Here is a 24920-nt window from a genome sequence, read left to right as displayed (position 1 = left end):
AATATTTTGATGATTTTGACAAAGAAAAAGTTGGTTGAGTGATTGATCGATTGATTAAACACTTAGCGAACTAATAAAATTAGTTGGTTAAGTGGTTGATTAGTTAGTTAAGTACCTAATCAACTAATTTTTTTTAAAAATTAATTGGTTGATGGTTGGTCAATCGATCATAATCGACCGGTCAACTAATTTGGCTAATCCATTTAACCACATTTCAGGGTTAAATCTTATAACCTTTTCTTTTTAAATATAAAATTAAATTAAAAAATAATTATATTTATATAATAAAAAAAAACATATGACTAGGGGAGAGGAGGTTAAAAAACAGTGACTATTTTAAATTTTACCAGATCATGCCTCTTTTTTGGGCCTTCACTCGGGACAAAAGAACCCCGGGCAAGGAAGCTATAAAAGAAAACAATTCAAAACAATGAAAGTAAGCCAATCTTGAAAACCTATTTACATCACAAGGAAAGATAGAGGTCAAATGAGCCTGAAAGAACCACAAAAACAAAACCAAAGCAACAACAACTGCGCCAAAACCTTTTTAGCTGCTTCTTGAGATACCCACTTGCATATTTGTAAGTTATTGGTTTTGATTTGGAAAGTTTATGTATTTGGTCATGGAGGTCGAATTTGGTTCATTTCAACTGAATTTCATTTGAATTTGAGTGATTTCTAGATAAATTTCAGAGTATATCCACATATCTGTGTATGATTTTCTTTTCTTTTTTTTATAGTTTATTTCCGTTTGTTTCATTTCTCCTGATTTTTGTATTCCGTGCTTGTTTGGTTGTTTCTTGAAGTGGCCACATGTCTGCCTGTGCTTAGACATGTACAAATTTTTGTGTATGCTTGTGCATGAGAGGATAAATATGAGCTGTGTTTTGTGAGGTATTGTTGATTGAAAAGGATGCAATTTTCTTAGAGTGTTTTGCGGCAGCTTTGGAGACTTGAATTTGGGTTCATCCATTTTAGTTTAAATCAGACTTTCGATGGTTATTTATGGAAAATTAGTTGTTTGTGTGATCTGTTTGACGATTGGTTCTTCATTTTTTACATGGTTTGTTTTGTGTATGAATATGAAGTGTAATTTTGCCATTTTTATAGTGCAGGGTTAGTGCAGTTTCACTGGGGAAAGTTCAGTTTTACTTGTGGAACAAAGTTTTTCAAATAAAGTTTAGATTGATAACATTTGAGTTTGGGCAGTAAATCAAAAACTTGATGGAATATACGGTGAAATTTAAGTGCCTTCAAGAGCTAGTGAGGGGGAAAATGAAGGGAAAAATGGTTGTGTTTATTTACTTGATAGGACACCAACGCTTTCTGCTCTCAGTTAGGACAGGATTCTGTTGACCACTAGAAATTGGAAAACGCTTTAGTAAAGGGGACTTGTAATTGGGTTCTTGAGAGAACACAAATGGAGAATATGGAACTGTTTGATGGTGGTTCAGGGAGTTCTGTTCCTGAAGATCAATTAAACTTTTCAGAGCTGATGAATCTTGATGTCTATGCTGGCTGGTGCAACAGCCCTCTTGCAACAGATCAGATGTATGCATCCTATGAGTTTTCGTCGTTTCAGTCTATGCCTTATGCCTCTTTTGATACATTAAATGTAACCGGACCAAATCCTTCTGCAGTTCTTGATGGTGCTAGCACATCAAATACTATGGGAAATTCAAACAATTGTGCAGACAAGATGGTTTTTCAACAAAAAAATACTGCATCTTGTTATTTGGATCCTAATGATGAAGATGGTTTGGTTCATAAACAAAGTAATGGTGGTTATCTAGAAAACAAGGTCTCAAATGTGTCAAATTGTTCAGTTTCTCGGCCAGTTCCACTATCACTTGACGAGAAGATGCTTAAGGCATTGTCATTCTTTAAAGAGTCGTCTGGAGTGGGCATTTTAGCGCAGGTCTGGGTTCCAATACAGCGCGGAAATCAGTATATCTTGAGCACTTTTGACCAGCCCTACTTGCTTGATCAAATGCTTACAGGGTATCGAGAAGTGTCAAGGGCATATACCTTCTCTACAGAAGTGAAACCGGGTTCTTTCCCAGGGCTTCCTGGTCGTGTATTTATCTCTAAAGTTCCTGAGTGGACTTCAAATGTAGTTCATTACAATGAGGACGAGTTCTTGAGGGTGGGACATGCTGTTGATCATGCAGTTCGTGGTTCTATTGCCTTACCTGTCTTTGAATATCCTGAAATGTCTTGTGCTGCTGTTCTGGAACTTGTCACTGTGAAAGAGAAGCACGACTTTGATTTAGAGATGCTTAGTGTTTGCAATGCGCTCCAGGTTAGTTTCTGCTCTTCAAATTTTCACCGTAGACTTTTTTCTTTTAGCTTTGTAATTTTACCAGGGATCTGTTTTCTTTGATTTTATTTCGATGCAACTGTATAAAAAATTAGGATTGTTTGCATTTCATTGGATGGACTCTAAAGAAAATGATGGGGAAAATATATAGTTTGCTGCGGAAAGAGTGGCTGTAGTACAGTGGTTAAATCAGGCCACAATAAAGACTGCAGAGAAGTCTAACCAAACTAGTGTTTCTTCCCGTTTAGTAATTTATGAAGTGTTGTTATTACTTCCAGCTTTTGCATTGTTGCATTTGTGCATCACTTAATGGAGTGCAATTTTGAAAGAATAAATATATGAATAATATTTTTGAGCACATTTAAAGAAATTTATTTTGTTCTGAAAATCTGTGATTTCCAGCTGGAGTCATTAGTGAACATTTTTAATCCTTATTATACTCTTAAGTAGCATATGTTGGCCCTCGTTCTGTATTAGAAAAATATAACAAAAAGAGCAAAAATATTTTTGTGGTGATTTTGCAGTATAATTTCTCTGCAAATGTCAGGAAAATAAAAGTTATTGAATGCTTATTGCCTTAAGATTTGAGTAAACATCCGAATCTATGTGTTCAATGTGCAAAGATTTCAAGCTGACCCTGACACATGGCTATGGTCTACAAACACATTTGTTTACTAATTATTGCTAATGTGTGGATTTCTACTATTTTTATTGTGTTTGATGTTATCTTGAGACCTTATTGGTTGACATTCCTTTTACAGGCTGTAAATTTAAGGACTAGTGCTCCTCCGCGTCTTCTTCCCCAGGTTTTATCAAAACCTCTAATTTTTTTCTTTATGGTTCATGTATATTTGTTGTAAAACTAAATACGTAGTAAAAAATGAAAATTAAGGAGAAGCATATGTTTATCGTGTTTCCTTTGGTAGAAGAAGAGGATATATTTATTTGCAAGTAATTTTGTTTTCCACTGCTCTGCATTTTCTGATGTCATCTGTTATTTTCCAGTGCATCTCAAGGAATAAGAGAGCTGCCTTAACAGAGATAGCTGATGTTCTACGAGCTGTATGTCATGAACATAGATTGCCACTGGCTCTAACTTGGATTCCCTGTCATTACAACGAGGAAGCAGTTCATGAAATCATAAACGTGCGGGTGAGAGAGGGTAATACAAGCTCCGTTGGAAAAAACATTCTATGCATTGAGGGTGCAGCTTGTTATGTAAATGACAGAGACATGCAAGGATTTGTGCATGCGTGTACAGACCATTATCTTGAGGAAGGACAGGGTATAGCTGGAAAAGCTCTTCTATCGAATCACCCTTTCTTCTTCCCTGATGTAAAATCATATAATATAAGTGAATATCCACTTGTCCATCATGCACGTAAGTTTGGGCTGAATGCTGCTGTTGCAATTAGAAGTAGGAGCACCTACACGGGTGATGACGATTATATCCTTGAGTTCTTCCTCCCTGTCAACATGAAAGGGAGTTCAGAGCAGCAAAACTGTTTAAATAACCTTTCAGGTACTATGCAGAGAATCTGTAAGAGTTTGAGAATGGTAACAGAGGGAGAATTGGTTGGGAATGAAGGCTCTAAAGTTGGGTTTCAGAAGGGCACAGTAACAAGTTTTTCACCACTGTCAATGTCAAGGAATTCTCATACTGCAATCTCTGAGAGCAACTTCAACTCAATTGACCTGATGCACACTGATGTATCTAATTCAAAAAGTGATGGAACAGAATCAAATGGTCATCGTGAACAGGTATTGTTCTTGAACACATCACTATTCTTTACCTTGATATAGCTTTTCTCCAACTAGTTTTCTGAGAGCGTGGATAATTCTGCCTACTTAACTCACATGTATGTGCAGGCATAATAATTCCATAATACTGCATCATGGTTGGCCTGTGCCAATTGAATTTGTAGTATCTTTTTATTCAACTTTAAGATTTATTATCATGAAGAAATTGGATTTTTATGCCCATTGATTCTGTTTGATTTCTAAAAGCGAAATTTTATAATACTGTGGTTTGGTGTGACTAATGATGTCAGATGATTTCTCTGTAATTTTTAGAAATATCTGTATTGGTTTTGATACAGTTGGTGATGTTGCTGATTTTGATATGTTCCTAGATATCTCTGAAAATTAAACAGGAGGCAATGCTCTGTTTCATGTTGTCTGTTCTGTGTTATTTGGAAGGTTCGCTTTGTTTGTATTTTTTTTTTTCTAGCAGATCCCTAAGCAATTAATGAAGGGAAATGATATGATGTTAAGCAACAATTTTAGTCTTAAAAATATCCGGGAAACTTCTGTTCCAGGATTGTATCAGATCAATAATGGCTGTATCATTTGCATTTCTATAAAGTTACAGTAGATAATATCCTTTGTGGATATATTAAGGGAATACTAAAGAGACATATAACCAAAAGCCATATTATAATAGAATAAATCAAAATTAAGAACTGATTTCTTGGTGCAACGGTTAAAACTTTTAGGATTTTAGGATTGAACTCTTGTTTTTGCATTTCTTCTAGGTGATGAGTGGATCACGACGACATACGGAGAAGAAGAGGAGTACGGCAGAGAAAAATGTGAGCTTGAGTGTTCTTCAGCAGTACTTTTCTGGGAGTCTTAAGGATGCTGCAAAAAGCATTGGCGGTGAGACTTTATCTTGCATGGTTTGGATCTCATGAATGCTAAATTGGTTTTTAAAATGTCATGCCATCTTTGATGGTGACCACCACAACAAATATATGAATATATCCAGAGGAATATATTCATATATTTCTTTTGAAATGTATTTGTATCAAGGGATATACCAAATCTTTGAAAAATATTGAAAGGTTGGACCAGCTTGCAACTGTGTAGATCCCATTGAAATCAATCAAATATGGAAGAGAATCAGGGGTTGATATTCTTTTGAGACAATGTATTTACCTTTAAATTTCTCATTCGCTTGCAGTCTGCCCGACCACGCTGAAAAGGATATGTAGACAACATGGGATTTCTAGATGGCCATCCCAGAAGATAAACAAAGTGAACCGTTCGTTAAGGAAAATACAAACTGTGCTTGACTCTGTTCAGGGGGTGGAAGGTGGATTAAAGTTTGACCCAACCACAGGTGGGTTTGTGGCAGCAGGCTCAATCATTCAAGAATTTGATGCTCGGAAAAAATTTCTCTTCCCTGTCAAGAGCGTTGAGCCAATAACTCAAGATGCGGCATCTATACCTCCAGCCCTTTCTATGAATATAGAAAAGTCCACAGTTAAATTGGACGAAGATAAATGCAGTTTAGACAAAAACCAAGTAGGCCCTGGAAGGAGCATGATCATTCCAAATAGCTCTGATGGAGAACCAAATAAATCAAACGTTTTCTTGATTGATTCTACTGAAAACTCCAAGTTGGTTGGAATAGATGCAGGACAATTTCGGCCAGCAAAGCTTAGTACTGCAGCTTGGGTAACTCCTGAAAAGGGTTCCATGGGTTCATGTTTCTCAAAAGCAGAAAAATGGGCTCTGAACAAGGAAGGGTTGAAATTAGAGAATTCTGACTGTCAATATGTGTGTCAGTGCCCGAGCTCCTTGGCTGCTGCAGAGGAGATGGATACCAGATTGGAGGCTTATGACGGAATGGTTGAGCATAACCAACCTACTTCTTCAAGCATGACGGACTCATCAAACGGTTCCATGGTGCATGGTTGTTCATCAAGCTCCCAAAGCTTTGAACAGGGGAAGCAATCAAAAGTTCAAACAAGCTGCAGAGACAGTGGTACAAAAATTACCGTGAAAGCTACTTACAAAGAGGATATCATCCGATTCAAGTTTGAACCTACTGCAGGGTGTTTCCAACTGTATGAGGAAGTTGCCAGGAGGCTCAAACTGCAAACCGGTACCTTCCAGCTCAAGTATCTAGATGACGAAGAGGAATGGGTGATGTTGGTCAGTGACTCAGACTTGCAGGAATGTCTTGAGATAATGGAAACCATGGGCACACGAAGTGTGAGGTTCCTCATTCGTGATATGCCTTGTGCACTGGGCAGCTCTGGAAGTAGCAATTGCTTTTTGGTTGGTGGTTCGTAGTTGACGCCCAACACTGGCAATCTTTTCCATCACACAGGGTGACATTCTTCCCAGAAAGTTGGAAACTTATACCTTCCTTCCTAGTTTAGCAGTAATCTCATGAAATGAAGCATCTCTGTCCCGTGGTCCAAGTTGTTAGTCCAGTCAGAATGAAAAGCTCCAAAGAACAGCTTTGCATTGTGGAATGATCATCATAAATGTTAATGTATAGTATAAGTCTGTATATGTTAGAAGTAATTAAACAGTTGTAGAATAGATTTGCATATTAATTTTGATAATAATAAAGTTTTATCTCTTGCAGCTGTTGATTTCCTGCTTTGTTTGCATTGTTGGTGGAGGCCGTGTTACTCCTTTCTTCTTCTTTTCAAACTTCAGTGTCGCAGGACACAGACTGATTAACTTTTTGGATTATACCGGGAGGTCAATCATGACTATTAGTATAAATATTATACGATATTACACAAATGAAATAAAAAATAATACGATGTTAAAAAGTGTATTATATAATATTATATATATTATTTATTTTGATATAAATTAATATATTTTTATGTAAAAATAATGATTCGAAAAAGATAGAGAAATTTTGAAGTGTTTGAAATTTTTTATTATTTAAAAAAATAAATCATACAAAAAAAATTAAGTTTTCAATATCTATTTATCTTAAGATAAAAAATAAATATTTCAATAGTTTATAAGTTTTTCGTAAATCTTTACTTATTCCAAAAATCTTTTTTTAGTAACAAATTTATTGAGAAATTTATCAAAATTATTTTTTCAAGAAGAAAAATAAACAGTAAACTTATTTTTAATATAATATTATCCATAATTATTCTGAATACAAATAAATATATATTTATATATAATATTATATAATTAGACGAAAATACCCATTAAATATATACCCCATTTTGTACTGTACACATACTTTTGTTATTTTAAAAACTGTACTCACAACGTCAAATGTTTAAAGCCGTTGACGCAAAGCAGAGCCCACACGCCTCGCGCCATATTGCCAGGAAAGATCCAGGCTTCCGGTATTGGCGTTGTCGTTTATAAATTCTCTCCAAATTCGTAATGTCGTTTCTCTGCAACTCTAGCTCCTATGGAATCCAATGCACAATCTCCACCAGGTTCGGTCAAAATTGATTTTTTTTTTTTTTAAATTTGCCCTCCTTTCTAATTCATCAATAAAATCAATAATTTGTTTGTAAGAAAAAATTATAATTATTTTGTTTAGGATTTTGAGTTTTTGGTTTCTGTCCTTTGATCGGTTGAATTTCATCAACTATTCACCGAGGATAATTTCAATTTCGCTCCTGTTTGGGAGTTGAGAACTTGAGATATTGTGAGAATTTTTTTTTTTAATTTTCCATGTTTACTCTTATTAGTCGCTGATAAACCATTTAAAAAAAATTGGGAGAAAAAAATTTTCCTGTAAAGATCGAATCGTTGTTTTTTCAGAATTTTTTTTTAATATTAGATGAACGTGGTTGATTATTAGAATTCTGTAATTTGAATGGTTGAGAGATATCGTGTTCAAATGCTTTTGCTGGTATTAATTATAGATAAAAAGTTGTACTCTTAAACAGTTTAAAGTTCATTGAGTCTTTCTTTTTTTAAAAAAAAAATGTTATCGTGCTTAGATATATAAATGTGTGGCTGTGCATATCCTTTGTTGGACTGAGATATCCGATTATTATTATTAATAATAATTTTTTTTTTTCAATTTGCTGATACAAGTTGTAGGATGTGTTTGAAACGTTGAATTGATCTAATTATCAGAAAATGGAAGTTTCCAGGTCCCATTTTCTGTTTCCGTAATTCCAATTTCATAGCTATGATTCCATTCTAATGAATATGGTGCTTAAGGTTTTCTTGATTAGCTTTCTTTGGTTAAATTCAATTGTCATGTAATTTTATGGTTTGTAATGGTGACAAGATTTGCATGTATGAAATACTTGGAAATTGCTTTCTGTTTTTCTTTTTTGGTTTTGGTCTTTTTACTACTTGGTATTCTGAAATTGGATTATTCCGTTTGGTGTTTGTAGCTCATAGTCCTCCTCCAAAGCCATGGGAGCGAGCAGGTGTTGCTTCTGGGCGTACACCATTTAAACCCCCATCAGCTGGCAATACAAGTGATATAGTTGAGTCTTCTGGAACTGCAAATCCTGGAGAAATTGTTTCAACTTCGAATAGGACTGCCACTGTCAAAAGAAATACCCTAGGTAGGCCTCTTCCATCAAGGCCTTGGGAACAAAACTATGGAAGTAACAGCTACAGAGGTAAAAATGGATTTTTAGCTTGAAAAAAAGGAAAGAGAATTCTGATAATTAAAGAAGTATATTTAAAAATGATGATTGTCAGTGTGTTGCAAAATGATGTAAAGAGATACCAAGCGCTCCTTTTTTGCTTTATCATATAATTCATCTTTTGGCTTTTTTTTCCTTCCTACACAGGTTATGGGTCTACTTTGAACTATAATTCTGGCTTAGGATCTGGAATGTATGGTTCTTATGGTGGTCTTGGAGGGCTGTATAGTAATGGCATGTACGGGGGAGGTTATGGTGGTCTAGATGGATCTGGGATGTATGGGGGTGGAATGTATAATGGCAGTTTTGGAGGTCCGATGGGTGGCTATGGAATGGGCATGGGTTGCCCTTATGGTGTTCAAGATCCTAACAATCCACATGGTGGTCCTTCATCACCTCCTGGGTTTTGGATCTCACTTCTTCGAGTGGTAAGTTTGTTTATTACAGTTTTATGAATTCACATAATTATTTAATAAATTACTCAAACAATGAACTGCTGTCCCTATGTATGATTGGAACGTTTGTGAACTTGACTGCTCAATTTATTTAGCCACTGCATTCATAGAATTGAGTGTTTCTCACCACTACTCATCTGGTCACCATAATTTACTTCTGACTAATGTCTTAACTGTTCTTAGTTGCTTGGGCTTGGTTAACTTTTCTTGTATATAATCGCTAATTCATATAGAAAAATGGAAAGATATTGGTTATTAGAAGGCTGTGAGGTCTTGGTCCAATTTGTCAGAAATATACCTGGGGGATGCTTCATTTATTAGTTATTTGTGGGATTTTCTCTCTATTGTGCTATCATTCACAGGTTTTTCTGTATTAACAGATGCAAGGAGTGGTGAACTTTTTTGGCCGGATCTCAATCCTCATTGACCAAAATACACAGGCCTTCCACATGTTCATGACTGCACTTCTTCAGGTATTCTTCTTCCTTGCCTTCGCATGCCTTTTTTTTAAGAATCACTATTGTTGTCTTCCTAAGGGATATGGGAGGATGAAGAGGCAAGTGATTGTTTTCATTGACTCGGTTGTTTAATTTGAGTTAAACCAATTTATCCAAGTCTTAGCATTAACCACTTACCATTGGGTCAAGACTGTTTTAGCTTCTACTGTATTGACTTTGTAGTGCACCAGCTTCGATTGTTTTAGCTTCATCTTTTAGTTTCATCAGTATTGCTTCTGCAGAATGGACACTGCAGCCAAACACCATTATTAATAACGTCAGCATTTTCTGAAAAAGTTCCTTGCTTAAACCTTATTCATTTCCTTGCAGATTTTTGACCGCACAGGTTTATTATATGGGGAGCTAGCCAGATTCGTGCTGCAAATACTTGGAATCAAGCAAAGGCCTAGAAAGGTTCAGCCACAAGGTCCTAATGGCCTCTATCTCCCTGGACATAATGACATGCATGCCAATCAAAACTTCATCGAGGGACCAAAGGCTGCCCCTGGTGAATCTTGGGATAATGTTTGGGGAAACAACCCTAGTAAATGAATGTACCACTTCAGTTTGCATACTGAAGCAACCCTAATAAATCAGCTTAGTTAAACCGAGAAAGTTACACTGCCAGTATGTACCCACCATTACATGATTGTGCATCTGTATAACATCTAGTGTAAGTGATGCAAATCTATCGAACGCTGCAGTGCCTTACTTGCCTGAATATCAAACCTTTTTCGTACTCATCAATCCATTTTTCCAGTAAAATCTAATTTGATTTTTGGTTCAATGCAACAAAGAGGCCTCTTTGGATCGAGTTCAACGACGTCAAAATCCACCCTCAAGAAAAGGTGATTCTGATAAATACGAGGTGCCGTTAATGAGATGGGGAAAGGTTCTTCAACTTGCACCAAATCAGTGTTTGTAGTAATCCACCTCAAATTGGATTACTTCAAACACGGATTTCGAACCATGCAACTTGCAATAAATTAAGTTATTCACCGAAAGTGTTGAAAGAGCAATGCTATACCCATTTTTGAACACCAAATTAGATACTTAAATAATATATCCTCATATAATCGAATATCATTTTATTTTTCATGTAAAATTACCCATGATAATGCATCATTTGAATATCCAATTAAAAATCAAAACTGAGTACAAATAGTTTTATTGATGTTTGAAATATTATTTGGGAATTTTAGTGCTTCCAGTATGACAGATCTTTCCTTTGTCTTTTAAGGCAAAGATCTATATCATGTGATAAGGCTGCCTATATTGGGATCTATATCATGCAACTTAAATATTACTAATAAATTTTCAAACCATAGTTGGAAACTGCAAACACAATTCCTCAATATGAATGGTCACCATGAACCAAAAATTAAGAGCTCACAGCGAGAACGAGAGAAAGAAAGTGCAAACATCAAGAAGAAAGTGGGGGAAAAAAAATCTGCTATACAAAAAGGCTTACTCAAAAATATACATGTGAAATCCACCACAATTCAATTACCAAAAAGCCCCTATTCCAATCCAGCTTGACTCGACCCTCAATAACTTTCAGTACAACAATGCACTGAAAACAAAAAATGAAAAAATGGGAACAAGGACATCCAACAAACAACCGCCACAACCTGCATCATAGAATGATATTAAAAGTAGAGATATCGCGGAGAACAAAGAAAAATTCAAAACCATTGAGATGGTAAATCTAACTTGCTGGTAAATTGGCCTTCTTTATTACTATTTGTTGAAATACAAGTTTACTTCTAACTAGAGCAAAACGACCATCACCTCTATTTGAGGGGCGAGTTCGAGGAATATTAAATTTCTATATGTACATCACAAAAAGAAAATGTTTCTCTGCAGTTATAGGATATATTGCAGACCAAAGTCATCTCTTAGAATGGTATGAACATAAAACAAATATTAAACTTTGGCAGACAAAATGTCAAAAAACCAATAATCAAATGTCAATAATATAACTCGGCATGAAACTAAATGCACTAATTTAAAACCCTTTGTTAACATGTTGCATGAATATAAAACCAAACGTATAATGCAAAAATTGTTTACCGTTCCTCAGGATAATACATTTACCAAGCATATTTTCATCAATTGCTTAAACATAATTTTGCTCTAATTACTTTATTGAACAAGCCAGCTTTTACCTGTCCTAGATTTTGCAACTATCAATTATACTTTTTCAAAACTTAGAATTTGAAAACAAATAAGCAGATAGAATGGCAAGAAATTGATGAGGTAACGATACGAACCATGATTGGTCAAAGTCTCTGATGTTGGCAAGGCAGGCAATGACATCTCTGAAAAATTATAACTAGACATTAGGTCTTCAGTGTAAAAACAACTTGCAAGTACACTTCCTAAGAAACTTATCTTTAAGTTCACATTAAAACAAAAATATAAAAAATTCTTTGAAAATCAATTACCAGGAGCACAGAGAGACAAGGTTGACATTGAGGATGATAAAGGCCATGGAGCTGCAATGTTGTCAGTTAGGTCACATTGGAAGCTGTAGCCCGTCGAATTGTCAAAGACCACATCTGCAGGCAAGCTTCGAAGTAGACATCCTATATAAAAATAGAAATCAAAATTTATTATTACAGCAAAATCAAATTCAATAAGATTAATCAAAAGTGAAACAATGTGGACTGACCAAATTCTCTTAACATAGAAATCTAAAATACAAAAGAATTTTGACAAAATCAAATCTATTAATTTAACACATACAACTTGTTTCCTATACATTTTGGAAAGAAATATATCATGTTTCTATCCATGATTAAGTATGAGAAAACAATACCCAACCTCACCTTCGAAAGCATACTTTTAAACTTAATCATTAGACACAAGAAACGTGATACGAACCTTAGGAGAACCATACTTCAAAAGCTAGCTATTGAGATGGGAGAGCCCAAAGTCATATAAACCCCACATTAGTTGCCCATACTTTCCAATGTGGGATCCAAGTCCTATACCTTGCACTTGGGATCCTAACATACCACCACGCTCCGCAGCCCCGACGTCCACGCGGGCTGGCTGTGCGCTAGCTCTCTGCTATCCCCGGGCGAACACTACAATGCCGGCGTCACCACCCGCGCCGCACGATTGCAACTAGGAGACATGGTGATGGCTCTGATACCAAATGATACGAACCTTAGAAGAACCACACCTCAAAAGCTAGCTATTGAGATGGGAGAGCCCAAGGCCATATAAACCCCACACTAGTTGCCCATACTTTCCAATGTGGGATCCAAGTCCATACCTTGCACTTGGGATCCTAACAAAATGTCTTATGTATATCTATCAGCACATGTGCTTTGACTAAATTCTCAAGTCTCTACGATGACATTATCGTCAATCCATTATTAAAAATAATTCTTTTGTAGCATTAAGACCCTAAAACCTCCCTTTCCTTCTCTCACACAAGACAAAATTGACAAATCAGAGTCCTTTCAAATTTATGTTCTTTAAGGATGCTGGCAGAAGGTAAGAAAATCTTATTCAACTGTCACAAATCAGTGAGTAAACAAGAGAAGCCACTATTGCTTTGATAAATTGTTGACCGTCCTTATTACCAGGCTATTCTGGGTTTGTGATGAAAATATGGAATATTATGTTAATATTACAAGGAAAAATGCATCCACTTTTGGGATTTCGAGAACAAGTAATAGGTGTGGATTACGGTAACTCCACTTTAAATACTCAAGTAACATTCAGCTTGAAGTTTAATACCTACAAAGTGTTTTTAGGCATCCAGCAAAAATGATAGAAAACCTCCCAGGACATAAATAAGTGTCCAATATTTCCATTCTTTTTCCTCTTTGGTCCTTAAAGAAACAACTGAGATAACTTAATCTTTTTACCAAAAGCAAAATTTGTCCCCCCAACGCCACACCGCTTGTCTTTCTAAACATATCAATAAATTAATGATTATGCTGACTAATTTTACAGAAAAAATGCATACCAACAACTGGAAAAAAAAAATTGAAAATTAAAACAAAGAAATTACAAGGGAGAGGAGGACAGGAGAAATTTGAAGCAAACCTTGTCCATATGCTGCTTAAGAATTGGCATCACGAATTGACAAAGCACAGAAAAAAACACATATCAGATGAATTAAAAGAATAAAAAAGGGAATCATTACAAGACCATCATAACAGGAATGTGTGTACCTTGAATGCTAAAGTCTTTCAGATCAACGTCGCAGAGCTCATAGACATTTGTCATAACTCCTCCTTTCCGTAACATAGACCCAAAAAATGCAGCACAGATTATGGCTTGTTTATTTGTAATTAGCATCTGTTGCTGTATTCCTGCAATATAGGTATTCAATGAGCTACAGCATGTCGGACTTGGAGCTGCTACATTACGGCATGCTTCAATTACTTCTGAAGGCTGCTTAAACTCCAATGGGCAAACTGCAGCAAAATATTTTTGTTACCATAAGCAAAATAAAAATAATTTTTAAATTCTTTTCACCAAACACCAGAATGCCACATTGCATTTTTCTGACTCATATACATTATTTAATAACCTGGAGCTTAGGTCCAACCAAGCTAGTTCTTGGATAATATTGGAAACTAAAGAGAAGTTTGAATCCATAAAGTTGATGCTTATTGAACTTACGTGCCTAGCTTCATCACTTGAACTTAATATCTGGAATCACCTTAAGGCAAAATGACTGTCCACATATATCTTATAAATGTAAAAACAGAAAGAAGACCTCTTAGGATACCGCAGACCATAATTAAATCTCATCTCATCTTTCTTTAATACTAGCTTTTGGAGCACTAAAATGGAAATTTTTACGGTTGATACCTCATTTTTCTTTGTGCTATTCCTATTTTATTTACATCTGAAAAACTAGTTTTTAATATGAATTTCTTTCTCAGTCTTTCCATATTTTAAGATCTTCATGTTTCATCAATACAAGCATAGAGAAAAAAATAGTATCAGTACAATCAATAAATGTTATCTCCAAGTTTGTTCCTATCTTTCAACTGCATACGTTAAAGATACAATCATTTAATGAGTATTTTTCCCTATATTGCACATAAGACAGCCATATCATTTAACAGATGTTCATTTTCAATTTTCCACATCAATAAAGTATGCAATGAGTTGTGTTAAGATGCAAAACATATTTCTTAATTTGCAAACTTCATACCCATCACACATAGGAATAGTCCTAGAGAAGGTTTACTTGTGGCCAGGATACTTAGTAACTCAAAACTGTGGAACCAAAGATTTAGAAACCAAATAACAATGTGAAAAAAACTAAAATGTGATATCTTGTAATCTGTTGAAGCATTAAATATTAAAGATGCTCAAAATAGTGTAAGAGCCTACACATAAATATCTATAGAAACCAAGGCCAAGAGTTTTTTTGGTGAACTCTTACAGCTTTTAACTTTTTTGAGGCATGAAATTTGTTTCCTAGAATAAACAAACACACATATGAAAGTATAAAGCAAAAAGCTACCCAATAAAAAGCAAATGATGATGCCATGATATTATTGAAGTTTCAAAGAGTTAATAAAAAATCTGAAGATGTAAAGCAAGTATACATGCCCTAAAGTTCTAATTAACATGATTACAAATGCTCTATGATTATCCAAAATATAGCAACTTAATTAAAAGAATAAAGTAAAAGCACAAGGAATTTCAAAACTTTTCAATTAAGTACTAACTTAGCAAGAAGCATGTAAGATAATCAAACACAGTACCCTTGTTAACTTTGCAGGCAGATAATATCCGGAATGCAGTATTGGCTGCATCTGCTGATAATTTACTAGAGAGATACGAGTATACAACCCCTTTACAGTCATTTAGCGCATGAACATGATTTGACCCTCCAACTAGATTTTTATTGTCGTTAATTGTTAATGATGATCCTGAAATCTGCAGAGCAGCCTCCATAATGGCAGGTTGACAAACTGGTCTACAACACTCTTTAAGAGGATCAACAGTGCTGCAGGCCTCCAGTAGTTTGCTTGTGTTTACTGTTTCCTCAAAACTATTAACATCCTTAACCGGACATGAACCACCTGTGAGATTTGATGATGTTACAGAGCAGAGTGTTCGAATTGTGCTGTTGGCCCCCTTGCTAGCTAATATACTGATGATATCTGAAAAACAATCATTAGCAACTGCATTTTGCAAGACCAAACTCCCAGATTTCATGCTGTAGAAACCCTGGAATATGTGAAGTAAACTGCCGAGCTGCGGACAACATATTACATTTCCTACAAGTGCAGCTAGCGAACAATCAGTTGCTGTTTTGTCCATGATAACTGACATGGCAGAGAAATTTACAGGGCATCGCCCAGTTAAATTCGGTTCATATGTAGTAGGAAAAGTTGGGTATGGGTACATTGGTGGTGGCAAAGTTTCACCAGTATATGGAAAATGTGGAAATACAGCTGGTGAAATCTCTATAGGTTCAAACAGTCCACTGCTAGGAGGATTTGCCAGCTGAGAAATGGAAGAAACATGACTAGGCTTAAGCACTGTTTGAAATGCCACTACATCTTGGAAACTAAACAGCCAGGTGATGAATAATAAGAACACCTGACACAGGGATCCTACAATCAGCACAAACAAGAAATCAGCATCTAGATACGTAATCAGTCATAGAAAATAATGCACCAACATTAATAAACAAGAAACAACACAGAAAAAATAAGCAATAATACTATGTGCACAACTTTGTGCACAAACAACGATATGTCACTATGTGATTGGGTGTTGTTTTATCTTTAATTTTCAACTGTCCAATCACATGATGACATATTGTTGTTTGTGCACATAACACTACTAACAAATAAGAGCAAAATAAGCTAAATTTTGATTGTAATAGATCAGTAACAAACTATGAAATAAAAGCTTCAATACATTAAAATTGGAGAAAAGAGAAGATAATAAGATAATCAACAATAATTAAATCTCAAGATCATGACAGCAATGCATTATGAACAAGACACGCAAATGATAATGCAATCTAATGGTGGGGAAGAGGCAAAAACTGAAAACATGCCTTTTTGCCATGTTCAATTGGTGCCTGGTTAAAATAAGTCACATCACAAACTAATAAATTCCCATAACTCACCTTTGAGATGACCAACAATCTGAAAACAGTCCATAGCTCCACTAGCCTACTGGCACCATTGAGTTTTACAAAAGAAAACACTATGGTTATCGATTGTCAGAACAAGAGATGTTCACAACAATACCTGTAGCATCTTCAAGCATTAGGACCAAAGGCAGGAGGAAACAAAAAATTATAGGCAGACTAAAAATCAGACTTCAAGTAAACAAAATAATTTCTAAATCAACCAAAAAAATCTAAATTACAGCTACATCCCAGCTTTGTCATACCGCATATAGTTTTATGCCTTAAGCTTTGCAGACAAATCCCAAATTAAATCATTTTTGCAGTTCTTACTTAAATCCTAAAGCAGATCTTAATTTAGTTAGTGAACTAGAAAATTTCATAATTGTTGGTCTTATATGCTTAACTGGTGGATAAGAGGAACAATCAGCTCCTAGAATTCAGCTTCGGCACTTAAACCAGAATATCCCAACTTCATACAATTTTTAGACAAATGCCACTTTAGAGGCCCAGTTGCATGTGTGCATCGACTGTTGAAGAACCGTGTACTGTAGCTGCATTTAGTATATCTAATACTACCCAACCATCCTACAAAATTGTGGTAATAAGGAGAAATTTACTTTTACTGCTCTTTTCTTTAATTTTCCCAGCTAAATCACACGACTAAATTCATCAATTGGAAGATAACCACTCAAGAACCTGTATAATCACACTAACTCACTAAACTTGATTAAATCAAGGCTCCCCAAAACTATATTGTGAAAATCACCATACAGGAAAAATCCAATTTTCTCGTCTTTCCAAATTTTTCCAGCAACAATATATATAACCAAACATATGCACAGGAGTGATAGAAGAAACTAAGTCATCAATGTTGAAACAATCCACAAAAAGAATTTCAATTTTCCTCACCTCTGCCATAACTTTCTCAGCTACTAAACAAGAAAGCTCAATTGATCAATTTTTTTCCACAAAAACAAAAAATCAAATATAAAGACTTACATTCCCGCTTCGTTTTCACAATTTCTCAGAAACCAAACAATTAAAAGTCATTTCTTCAAGGAAATAAAAAACGAAACCATCAACTCAACCACACTAACCAAACTGAGCATAATAAACGAAAATTTTCCTAAACAATTACTTATTTAACACAGAAAGCTTCAATTTTCCTTCGTTTTCACTCGTTTTCTAAGCAACAAACAAGTGAGAATCACTTCTCCGAGGAAATAAGAAAACAACCTACTCAACCAAGCTAACTAACCAAACTGCAGTTAATCAACCCAAAGCTCCCAAAAAAATCACCTTTTGAAGACTATAAGCTTCAATTTTCTTTCGTTTCCTCACGTTCTCTCAGCTTACAGACAAAAATTCCGCAAACTCGAAAAACACACCTGCATTAATGACAACAAACAAGCGACCTCAACCACCCCTTCTTAAAAAAAAAAAAAAACCTAAATCAAACTCTAAAACATACAAAAAAAAAATACACTTCCCATCATTTGCTGCATTTTGTCAGCAACTACCAAAAAAATAAAGAACAAAAACACCAAAGTCCCCAACTTTACTCAACCAATCAACCTTCACCTCCAAATTTCAACTTTCTTTCAACTTCCCACACTTTCACAACTCCCAACCAAAAAATGAAAAATAAAAAAAAACTATACCTGAACACGATGTTGAACTTGCGCCCACAAAACGAGCATATCCGCGCACAATAACCCAAAAAAATGAACTTTCCGTACTCAAAACGAAGAGAAAGATGCTCTTATGGAGCCGATCGGTAGGTGAATGATGAGAAACCCTAAAAATAAAAAGGGGAGCGGTGAGCTCAGTGAGTAAGGAGTGTTAATGCGATGTTATAAAGGAGCGGATAAAGTAAAAAGAAAATGAAAAAAGAAGGGAAGAGAGTATTAATAACTTTACCTTTCAAGATTTGACCCGGAATCTTCCGGATTTGGAGTCTGGGTCCTTTTCCATTTGTGCTTGGGTGGGCCGGTTCTTTTCGGGCCCCACTAGATGGGTATGTGTACGGAGTAACAAGCGAATATAAGGGTTTATTAGGCCAAGGACAAAAGTGAGCGTAGTGCCACTTTATTTATATTTTTCTTTTTTAATTATTCTCTCTTATTTATATTCATCAATCATTTTCAAATTTGGAGGATTTTATCAATAAAAATGCAATAAATGCGTTAAATTTTGATAGTTTCACTTATAATTAATAGTATCATATTCGGTCAAATATATATTTTATGATATTATATATAAAAATAATAAATATTATAAAATATATCAAATTAATATATTATATAATATGATATATATTATTGATATAAATTAATATATTTTTAAAAAAATAATAATATAATATATGTATATATAAAAAACCTTAATTATATAAAAGTATTTATAATATTTTAAAAAATAATATGTATTAATTAATTTTTTTATTTTATTAATGTTTTTATTATTTTTTAAAATTGAATAATATAATATAAATATGATATTCGATATATAATATAAAAATTAAATTTTTAATATATAATATGACACGTGATTCAACAATCGTGATCTTGATATTTTGAAAAAAAATAAAATTGATATAAGAAAAAAAATTCATATGCATTTAGGTTTATCCATAAAATTGAACAAGTTTGAAGCCTGATTATTCAAGATAATTATAAAAACTATATATTTTTATATAAATATATGTAAAACTTATTATTATATTTAATTAATAATTAAAAAATATTAAAATATTATTTTATTTAAATATTTTTAATATATTAAACTAAATTTATTAGTTCAAATACATCACCTTAATGCATTAAATTAAAGGCCAAACGACTAATTCTCACTCAAGGTATGCTGTAATGACAAGTTTTCACCTTTTAACTATGAAAACACTAAATACCCACCCATGGTCGGTTAAATTTAACAGAACCCTAACGTTTGAAAATTTTATATCTTTTTACCCCCCTAAACTTTAAAAACTAAAATTTTCTCCCAGCCTAAGTTTTAAAAAATGGCAGTTTTGGGAGATCGCTGGAAGGAGAGGATGCTTCGGGAGGGAGAGGCCATCGGCAATGGAGCCGGAGATGTCGTCAGAGATTTCAAAACTAAACCCTAAGGTGAAACTGCCATTTTTTAAAACTTAGGTTGGGAGAAAATTTTGGTTTTTAAAGTTTAGGGGGGCAAAAGAAATTATATTTTAGTTTATTTTTTAATATTATAAAGAAAATAACGATTTTACCCTTACCACCATTGTTTTTAACTGGTTATAGATAAGTATTTGGTGTTTCTATAGTTAAATGATAGAAACTTATCATTACAGCATACTTTGTGTGAGAAATGGTCGTTTGACCTAAATTAAAATAATGTTATTTTAATTTATTTATATAAAAAAATTTTAAATTTATGAGTTTGATGAATTGAACATTTTTAAATTTTGAGTTCGAATTTGAAAATATTTAACTTTTAGAGTTAAACTTAAATTTAAATTTTTTTGAATTGAATTTGTTTTAGATTCACTTAAATCAAATTTATTTTAAGTTTGAATAAATTTAATTTGAATCCAACTGCTCTATTAATAGGGGTTGAGCGTAATTATCAGAATCGGAGGGGTTACTTTGGTTTTAGCCACACCTCAGAGGTTTGAAGTGAAAAACCCCTCAAAACCAGCGTGACCCTCTTCCTATACCACAATATTTGAGCGGCCGCCAACTCTCTCAGCAGTCGAACTCAGCCTCGACCAAGCTGTTTGTGCCAGTCGCCGCCTCCTTTTCCGGTATTTTGTTTCCGTCTATTCAGTTGTGGTTCTAGCTTCAAAAATGGGAATCTTGACTTTTTTTTTTTTTATCAGTTGTTAATAAAATTTGGGTAGTGCATATTTTGATGATTGAGTTATGATAATTGGAAAGCGGAAAGGCGAAGGATTTCTTTCTTTCATTTTTACTGAATCTTTCGTATCACATTAGGTCAATTTTTTGAGAACATAGGATTTTTGTTGGAGTTCGCCATATGGTTTTTGTTTCTAATGTTGTTACTGTTCTTACTTATTCTTTCATAGCTAAAAATATTATTCATTCTGTCGTGCTAGCGGAAGCACTTTTTTTGTTTTTTTATGTTTTCGTTCTGTTTATATATTTTCGGAGTTAAAAAATGGCTTTAGAACTTGTTATGCTTATCTTGAATAGAAGACTTTCAGTATTTTTAGTGTATTTCATCTTATACATTTCATTGTATTCTTTGGTTCACATTTTTTTCCCTAGAAAAGGAAGGGTAAGTTTTAAGGGAATTCTTGTCTTGGGCAAGTTAATGATTTTCTAAATTTTTGATCAAGTTCATCTGTATCTTTCAAATTATGAGGACAAACCTTAGGGAAGTTAATTAAATTATATGATGGTAACTGGGTTTATTTTTCAAGTTACTGAAATGCAGTTATTCTTGTTTCAGGATTGTGTACTTGTAGTGTGGTTTTGAAGAAACAGACTTTGATTTTGAGTACTGATAATATGCATAATCTTACCCGTTTGTTATCTCGCTTGTCATCTACTTCCCTTAGTACTGTCACAAACACCACAAGAATTTTGGAGAAAACTTTGCCCTCATTGGGAAATAATGTGAATATTGCTTCAAAGAGTGGATGTGAGGCTAATCGGGTTATTGTGACCCGAACATTTTCTGTGAAATCAGGTGGTGGTGAAGATGGGAGTGAAGGCAAAAATGAATGGGAGAAGGCAATGGGTGGATCAATTGGTGGCACCAGTTCTGATGATCTGAGTTGGGAAACGAGTTCAACCTGGTCAACTGGATTGACCAAGGAGCACTTCAATGGAGAGGCTGTTGGACATCAAGCTAGTTCCAGCAGCAGTGGACAGGATACATATTATCAATCTAAAGTGGTCTCTGATATGCAAGAGCTTGAAGATGAGGTCAGGGAAATGGAGGCAGAGAACAGAAAGAGCAAGGCTTTCGTTGAGGGATGGGGTGAGAGAATGCGTGAGACGTGTGTGCTGCTGAAGCAAGTACGAGAGCCTGGTGCAAGGGGGTCTTATCTCAAGGACTCAGAGAAGGCAGAGATGTACCGCTTGCACAAACAGAATCCTGAGATTTATACTGTTGAGAGGCTTGCCAAGGATTATAGGATAATGAGGCAGAGAGTGCATGCAATTCTGTGGCTGAAGGAGCTTGAGGAGGAAGAAGAGAAAAAGCTTGGCCATCCATTGGATGACTCTGTTGAGCTTCTGCTTGACACCTGCCCTGAGTGAGATTTTTTATCTAATCATTGTTTATTTTTAATATTTAATGTCTTATATCATTCTTGTTTGGCTTTTGGGCTTGATGTTGGTATGCAATCATCAGTACTTACATTATATTTTATGATGTGGTTGTTTATAGAAAGCATGATTAGAGGATATAGTAGCAATTTGAATAGCTATGGTTAGGTAAGTAGATTCTTCTTCAGTAACTACTTTGAGGTTATTTTCTTCAGGCATAGAAATTTCATCTTGCAGATCCTCTGACCAAATACCTAATGATTTTATTTAAATCATATACGTTGGAGATACTATACATTTCTCTGTTTCAATGATTAGTTGTGCATATAATTGCCTTGTGGCTTGTATCATAGCGGGAGTTGGTATGTCAGGTTTTGTGAAAGTAGGGCAGATATTTGATGTCATAAATTGAGTTCTTTCTCATCTACTATTGATTCACATCATTTAATTTTTTTTTTCTTTGGACAAAATTTACTAAGCTGTATTATATTTTACAATTCTTCTAAGCAAAAGCTACCCTTAAAAGTATCTCAGTGACTCAATCATAGCTGCAGCTTTCTTGAACTTGGTAACCTTTTAATGAAACAAAATCTGTTTAGCTGTGGTAGGGCAAGTGCTTAAAAGTTACTTTTGGTTCTAACTTGGGGCTGGTGTGGCTTTGTGTGTTGCTGGTCATGTTGATGATAGTGTTTTCATGTTTATTGTATTGTTGACATGAAATAGATATTTGATACCATGACGGATGGGAACGCCAAAATTTATTAAATCATAAAATGCTCTCTTGCTCTAGTTTGTTATGTACATCTTGTTGTATACATGTGGTCTTACATTCATGTGCTTAGTGCTTACATAAGCTATCATGTAAATGAATAAAGTTGTCCAAAAAAATAGTTGTGTTAAACCAGAACTAGAAAACATTGAATTAGATAAAGATTGGCAGATTTGCCTCTGAAATAATGACCTTATATTTTCTTTGCATTTATTTTTAAATTTCTTTACTGCAGATTCTTTATCTCTCACGACCGGGAATTCCATGTGGCATCCCTTCCTTATAAACCTGACTTTAAGGTTATGCCGGAGGGCTGGGATGGTACTATCAAAGACCTAGATGAAGTTCATTATGAGATCTCCCAGAAAGAGGATGAAATGCTATATCAAGACTTTGTCCAGAGAATGAATTTCAACAAAATGAAAGTAAGTTCGCATCCTCTTAACCTTAGGCTTGTGACAAGTAAAAGATAATTAGCTTTTGTATATAATCTTGGTTTTTCATTTCTGTTATTGAGAAAAAAACTGTTGTTGTTCTGTTTCCTATCCAAAAAGGGGGATATAGAGTACAAAAGTTGTTAGAATCTTGTTACTTTTCAGTCTCTTTCTCTCTATATAACACAAATGCACTTGCATGCACAGGTCTGAGAAAGTTTATTTGTGTATTGATGAATTGATGACAGATTTTATGTGCCAATATTTTTTAAATTGGATTGCTGAGGTGAGGCTGTTAGTAGAATAGGGACTCCAGTATCATCTACTATACGCTGGTGGAGGCAGATCTGTTTACAAAATCGTGATTCCTAAAATTTTGAGTGACCTGTCTCATTTTTAACTGATAACTTGATAGTTTTTCCTTTCTACTATATGGTGATGAACATTTACCCCACTATTATTCTTCAAATCGTTGTCAAATGATCAAAAATCAGATGATTAGTCCTAGAAAAACAAGTATCAGATGATTAGGAGATGAAGTTCATTTAATTAACTTGTGAATAGTAAATAGAATGCAATTTTACCATTGTGGTCAGCTTTGCATGAATCCTTATGTTTCTCTTCTCTATTTTGCTCACTCGGTATGTTGCTGATTGAATCTGTACATTTCGTGTCTTTTGCTGTACCTTTATATGATATTGTTGTCTTTTTACAGGTTGCAGGGAAGGTGAAATGCCACAAATATAGCAGGCGTCGATCTTCTGAAGGTTGGCAATTCACAGTTGAGAAATTGGGGCCACGAGGCAAGCGAGGAGGGGGTGGGGGCTGGAAGTTTGTTAGCATGCCAGATGGGTCTAGCCGACCTCTGAATGAAATGGAAAAAATGTACGTGAAGCGAGAGAAACCCCGCCATCGGCGCAGAATTTTCCCATAATGTGCTTCATTAGATAAAATAAATTGCTGATTCTGTTGTAGTCTTTCTGCATCTACTCGTTGGATCCGAATCTTTCTCTTTTCTTGTTTCTTCTTTCTTTGTGGCTTCACTGGGACCAAGTTTCCTGAAGTTCAATTATGTAGGAAAGTTAATTAGGAACTGTTAGATTTTGAAGGATTTAAAAAATCCAGTGGTAAAAATAAATTTAATTTGAAATTCGTCTTATCAATGGATGTATATTATTTAGTTTCTCCCTCTCTTTATTTTCATGTTATATTTCTCCTTTTTTTTCTTTTTTTTAAAAATGTTTATTTATAATTAAATACTAATAATATATCATTGTGTAATTAAATTATTTTACCTATAATTTATGATTATCTAATCATTTTATCATTTTGGATGTTTGAAGCATATATAGTTTTATTGATACTTTTAAAGACTTTCAAATCAAAACAGAATTCACCTTTGAAAAAAAACTTATTTCATTATCGGATAGCTCAAGTGAACACAGGTAGATCGCACAGAACAACAATAAATGGTAATTTAAGATCCTCCCCAAACAACAGTGCATGGTAATTAAAGATCCTCTCTCAGATTCATGGAATAGCGATATATATTTAGGAGAGGATTTGAACCGAGACGGTTTGGATTTGAAGTTATATTTGATTTGAGTTTGATTCATCTGCTTATCCAATATTGTACACCAATTTA

General features: G+C 34.5%; 4 protein-coding genes across 13 annotated transcripts; 3 read left to right on the top strand and 1 right to left on the bottom strand.

Moving 5' to 3' along the window:
• Window positions 1–425: 425 nt before the first annotated feature.
• LOC123196452 (protein NLP8) lies at window positions 426–6700 on the top strand. Of its 4 annotated transcripts, XM_044610496.1 has the most exons (7): window positions 426–581; window positions 1116–1551; window positions 1641–2302; window positions 3082–3126; window positions 3326–4081; window positions 4855–4978; window positions 5283–6700. In XM_044610496.1, exons 2-7 carry the CDS (start codon window positions 1506–1508, stop codon window positions 6398–6400), a joined length of 2751 nt encoding a protein of 916 aa, XP_044466431.1. In that variant the 5' UTR covers window positions 426–581; window positions 1116–1505; the 3' UTR covers window positions 6401–6700. The 4 variants fall into 4 exon arrangements, with proteins under 4 accessions (XP_044466431.1, XP_044466428.1, XP_044466429.1 ...); XM_044610493.1 differs by having other exon boundaries at window positions 1116–2302; XM_044610494.1 differs by having other exon boundaries at window positions 428–581; window positions 1111–2302.
• Window positions 6701–7370: 670 nt separating this feature from the next.
• On the top strand, window positions 7371–10411 carry LOC123195533 (peroxisomal membrane protein 13-like). Of its 2 annotated transcripts, none has more exons than XM_044609299.1 (5): window positions 7371–7533; window positions 8452–8628; window positions 8860–9140; window positions 9548–9640; window positions 9995–10411. In XM_044609299.1, exons 1-5 carry the CDS (start codon window positions 7506–7508, stop codon window positions 10214–10216), a joined length of 801 nt encoding a protein of 266 aa, XP_044465234.1. In that variant the 5' UTR covers window positions 7371–7505; the 3' UTR covers window positions 10217–10411. The 2 variants fall into 2 exon arrangements, with proteins under 2 accessions (XP_044465234.1, XP_044465233.1); XM_044609298.1 differs by having other exon boundaries at window positions 7373–7533; window positions 8452–8685.
• Window positions 10412–11099: 688 nt separating this feature from the next.
• LOC123196642 (uncharacterized GPI-anchored protein At1g61900-like) lies at window positions 11100–18673 on the bottom strand. Of its 5 annotated transcripts, none has more exons than XM_044610698.1 (9): window positions 18461–18673; window positions 18099–18187; window positions 16794–16917; window positions 15412–16269; window positions 13858–14103; window positions 13730–13744; window positions 12112–12252; window positions 11938–11985; window positions 11100–11295 (listed from the first exon to the last, which is right to left on the bottom strand). In XM_044610698.1, exons 3-9 carry the CDS (start codon window positions 16825–16827, stop codon window positions 11222–11224), a joined length of 1416 nt encoding a protein of 471 aa, XP_044466633.1. In that variant the 5' UTR covers window positions 16828–16917; window positions 18099–18187; window positions 18461–18673; the 3' UTR covers window positions 11100–11221. The 5 variants fall into 5 exon arrangements, 3 of the variants coding, with proteins under 3 accessions (XP_044466633.1, XP_044466635.1, XP_044466634.1); XM_044610700.1 differs by having other exon boundaries at window positions 13730–13741; window positions 18461–18672; XR_006497711.1 differs by having other exon boundaries at window positions 13695–13744.
• Window positions 18674–20414: 1741 nt separating this feature from the next.
• Window positions 20415–24455, top strand: LOC123196906 (protein GAMETE CELL DEFECTIVE 1, mitochondrial). Of its 2 annotated transcripts, none has more exons than XM_044611054.1 (4): window positions 20415–20580; window positions 21489–22059; window positions 23077–23266; window positions 23991–24455. In XM_044611054.1, the coding sequence occupies exons 2-4, from the start codon at window positions 21536–21538 to the stop codon at window positions 24207–24209; spliced, it is 933 nt and encodes a 310-aa protein (XP_044466989.1). In that variant the 5' UTR covers window positions 20415–20580; window positions 21489–21535; the 3' UTR covers window positions 24210–24455. The 2 variants fall into 2 exon arrangements, with proteins under 2 accessions (XP_044466989.1, XP_044466988.1); XM_044611053.1 differs by having other exon boundaries at window positions 20416–20580; window positions 21249–22059.
• Window positions 24456–24920: the final 465 nt, after the last annotated feature.

The sequence above is a fragment of the Mangifera indica genome, chromosome 14, assembly GCF_011075055.1.
Source record: "Mangifera indica cultivar Alphonso chromosome 14, CATAS_Mindica_2.1, whole genome shotgun sequence".
Classification (NCBI taxonomy): Eukaryota; Viridiplantae; Streptophyta; class Magnoliopsida; order Sapindales; family Anacardiaceae; genus Mangifera; species Mangifera indica.
The sequence above is the reverse complement of the archived record's forward strand: the minus strand, read 5'-3'. Positions and strand labels throughout refer to the sequence as shown.

Coding starts and splice junctions, on each gene's coding strand:
- LOC123196452 (XM_044610493.1), top strand. CDS start 1,421: ATGGAGAATATGGAACTGTTTGATGGTGGTTCAGGGAGTTCTGTTCCT. Junction 4,082..4,854: donor CAAATGGTCATCGTGAACAG/GTATTGTTCTTG, acceptor CATTTCTTCTAG/GTGATGAGTGGATCACGACG. Junction 4,979..5,282: donor TGCTGCAAAAAGCATTGGCG/GTGAGACTTTAT, acceptor ATTCGCTTGCAG/TCTGCCCGACCACGCTGAAA.
- LOC123196642 (XM_044610698.1), bottom strand. CDS start 16,827: ATGGACTGTTTTCAGATTGTTGGTCATCTCAAAG. Junction 11,986..12,111: donor CTTGTCTCTCTGTGCTCCTG/GTAATTGATTTT, acceptor ATAATTTTTCAG/AGATGTCATTGCCTGCCTTG. Junction 11,296..11,937: donor AGAGACTTTGACCAATCATG/GTTCGTATCGTT, acceptor TCTATGATGCAG/GTTGTGGCGGTTGTTTGTTG.
- LOC123196906 (XM_044611053.1), top strand. CDS start 21,308: ATGCATAATCTTACCCGTTTGTTATCTCGCTTGTCATCTACTTCCCTT. Junction 22,060..23,076: donor CTGCTTGACACCTGCCCTGA/GTGAGATTTTTT, acceptor TCTTTACTGCAG/ATTCTTTATCTCTCACGACC. Junction 23,267..23,990: donor TGAATTTCAACAAAATGAAA/GTAAGTTCGCAT, acceptor GTCTTTTTACAG/GTTGCAGGGAAGGTGAAATG.
- LOC123195533 (XM_044609298.1), top strand. CDS start 7,506: ATGGAATCCAATGCACAATCTCCACCAG. Junction 9,141..9,547: donor GGATCTCACTTCTTCGAGTG/GTAAGTTTGTTT, acceptor CTGTATTAACAG/ATGCAAGGAGTGGTGAACTT. Junction 9,641..9,994: donor TCATGACTGCACTTCTTCAG/GTATTCTTCTTC, acceptor ATTTCCTTGCAG/ATTTTTGACCGCACAGGTTT.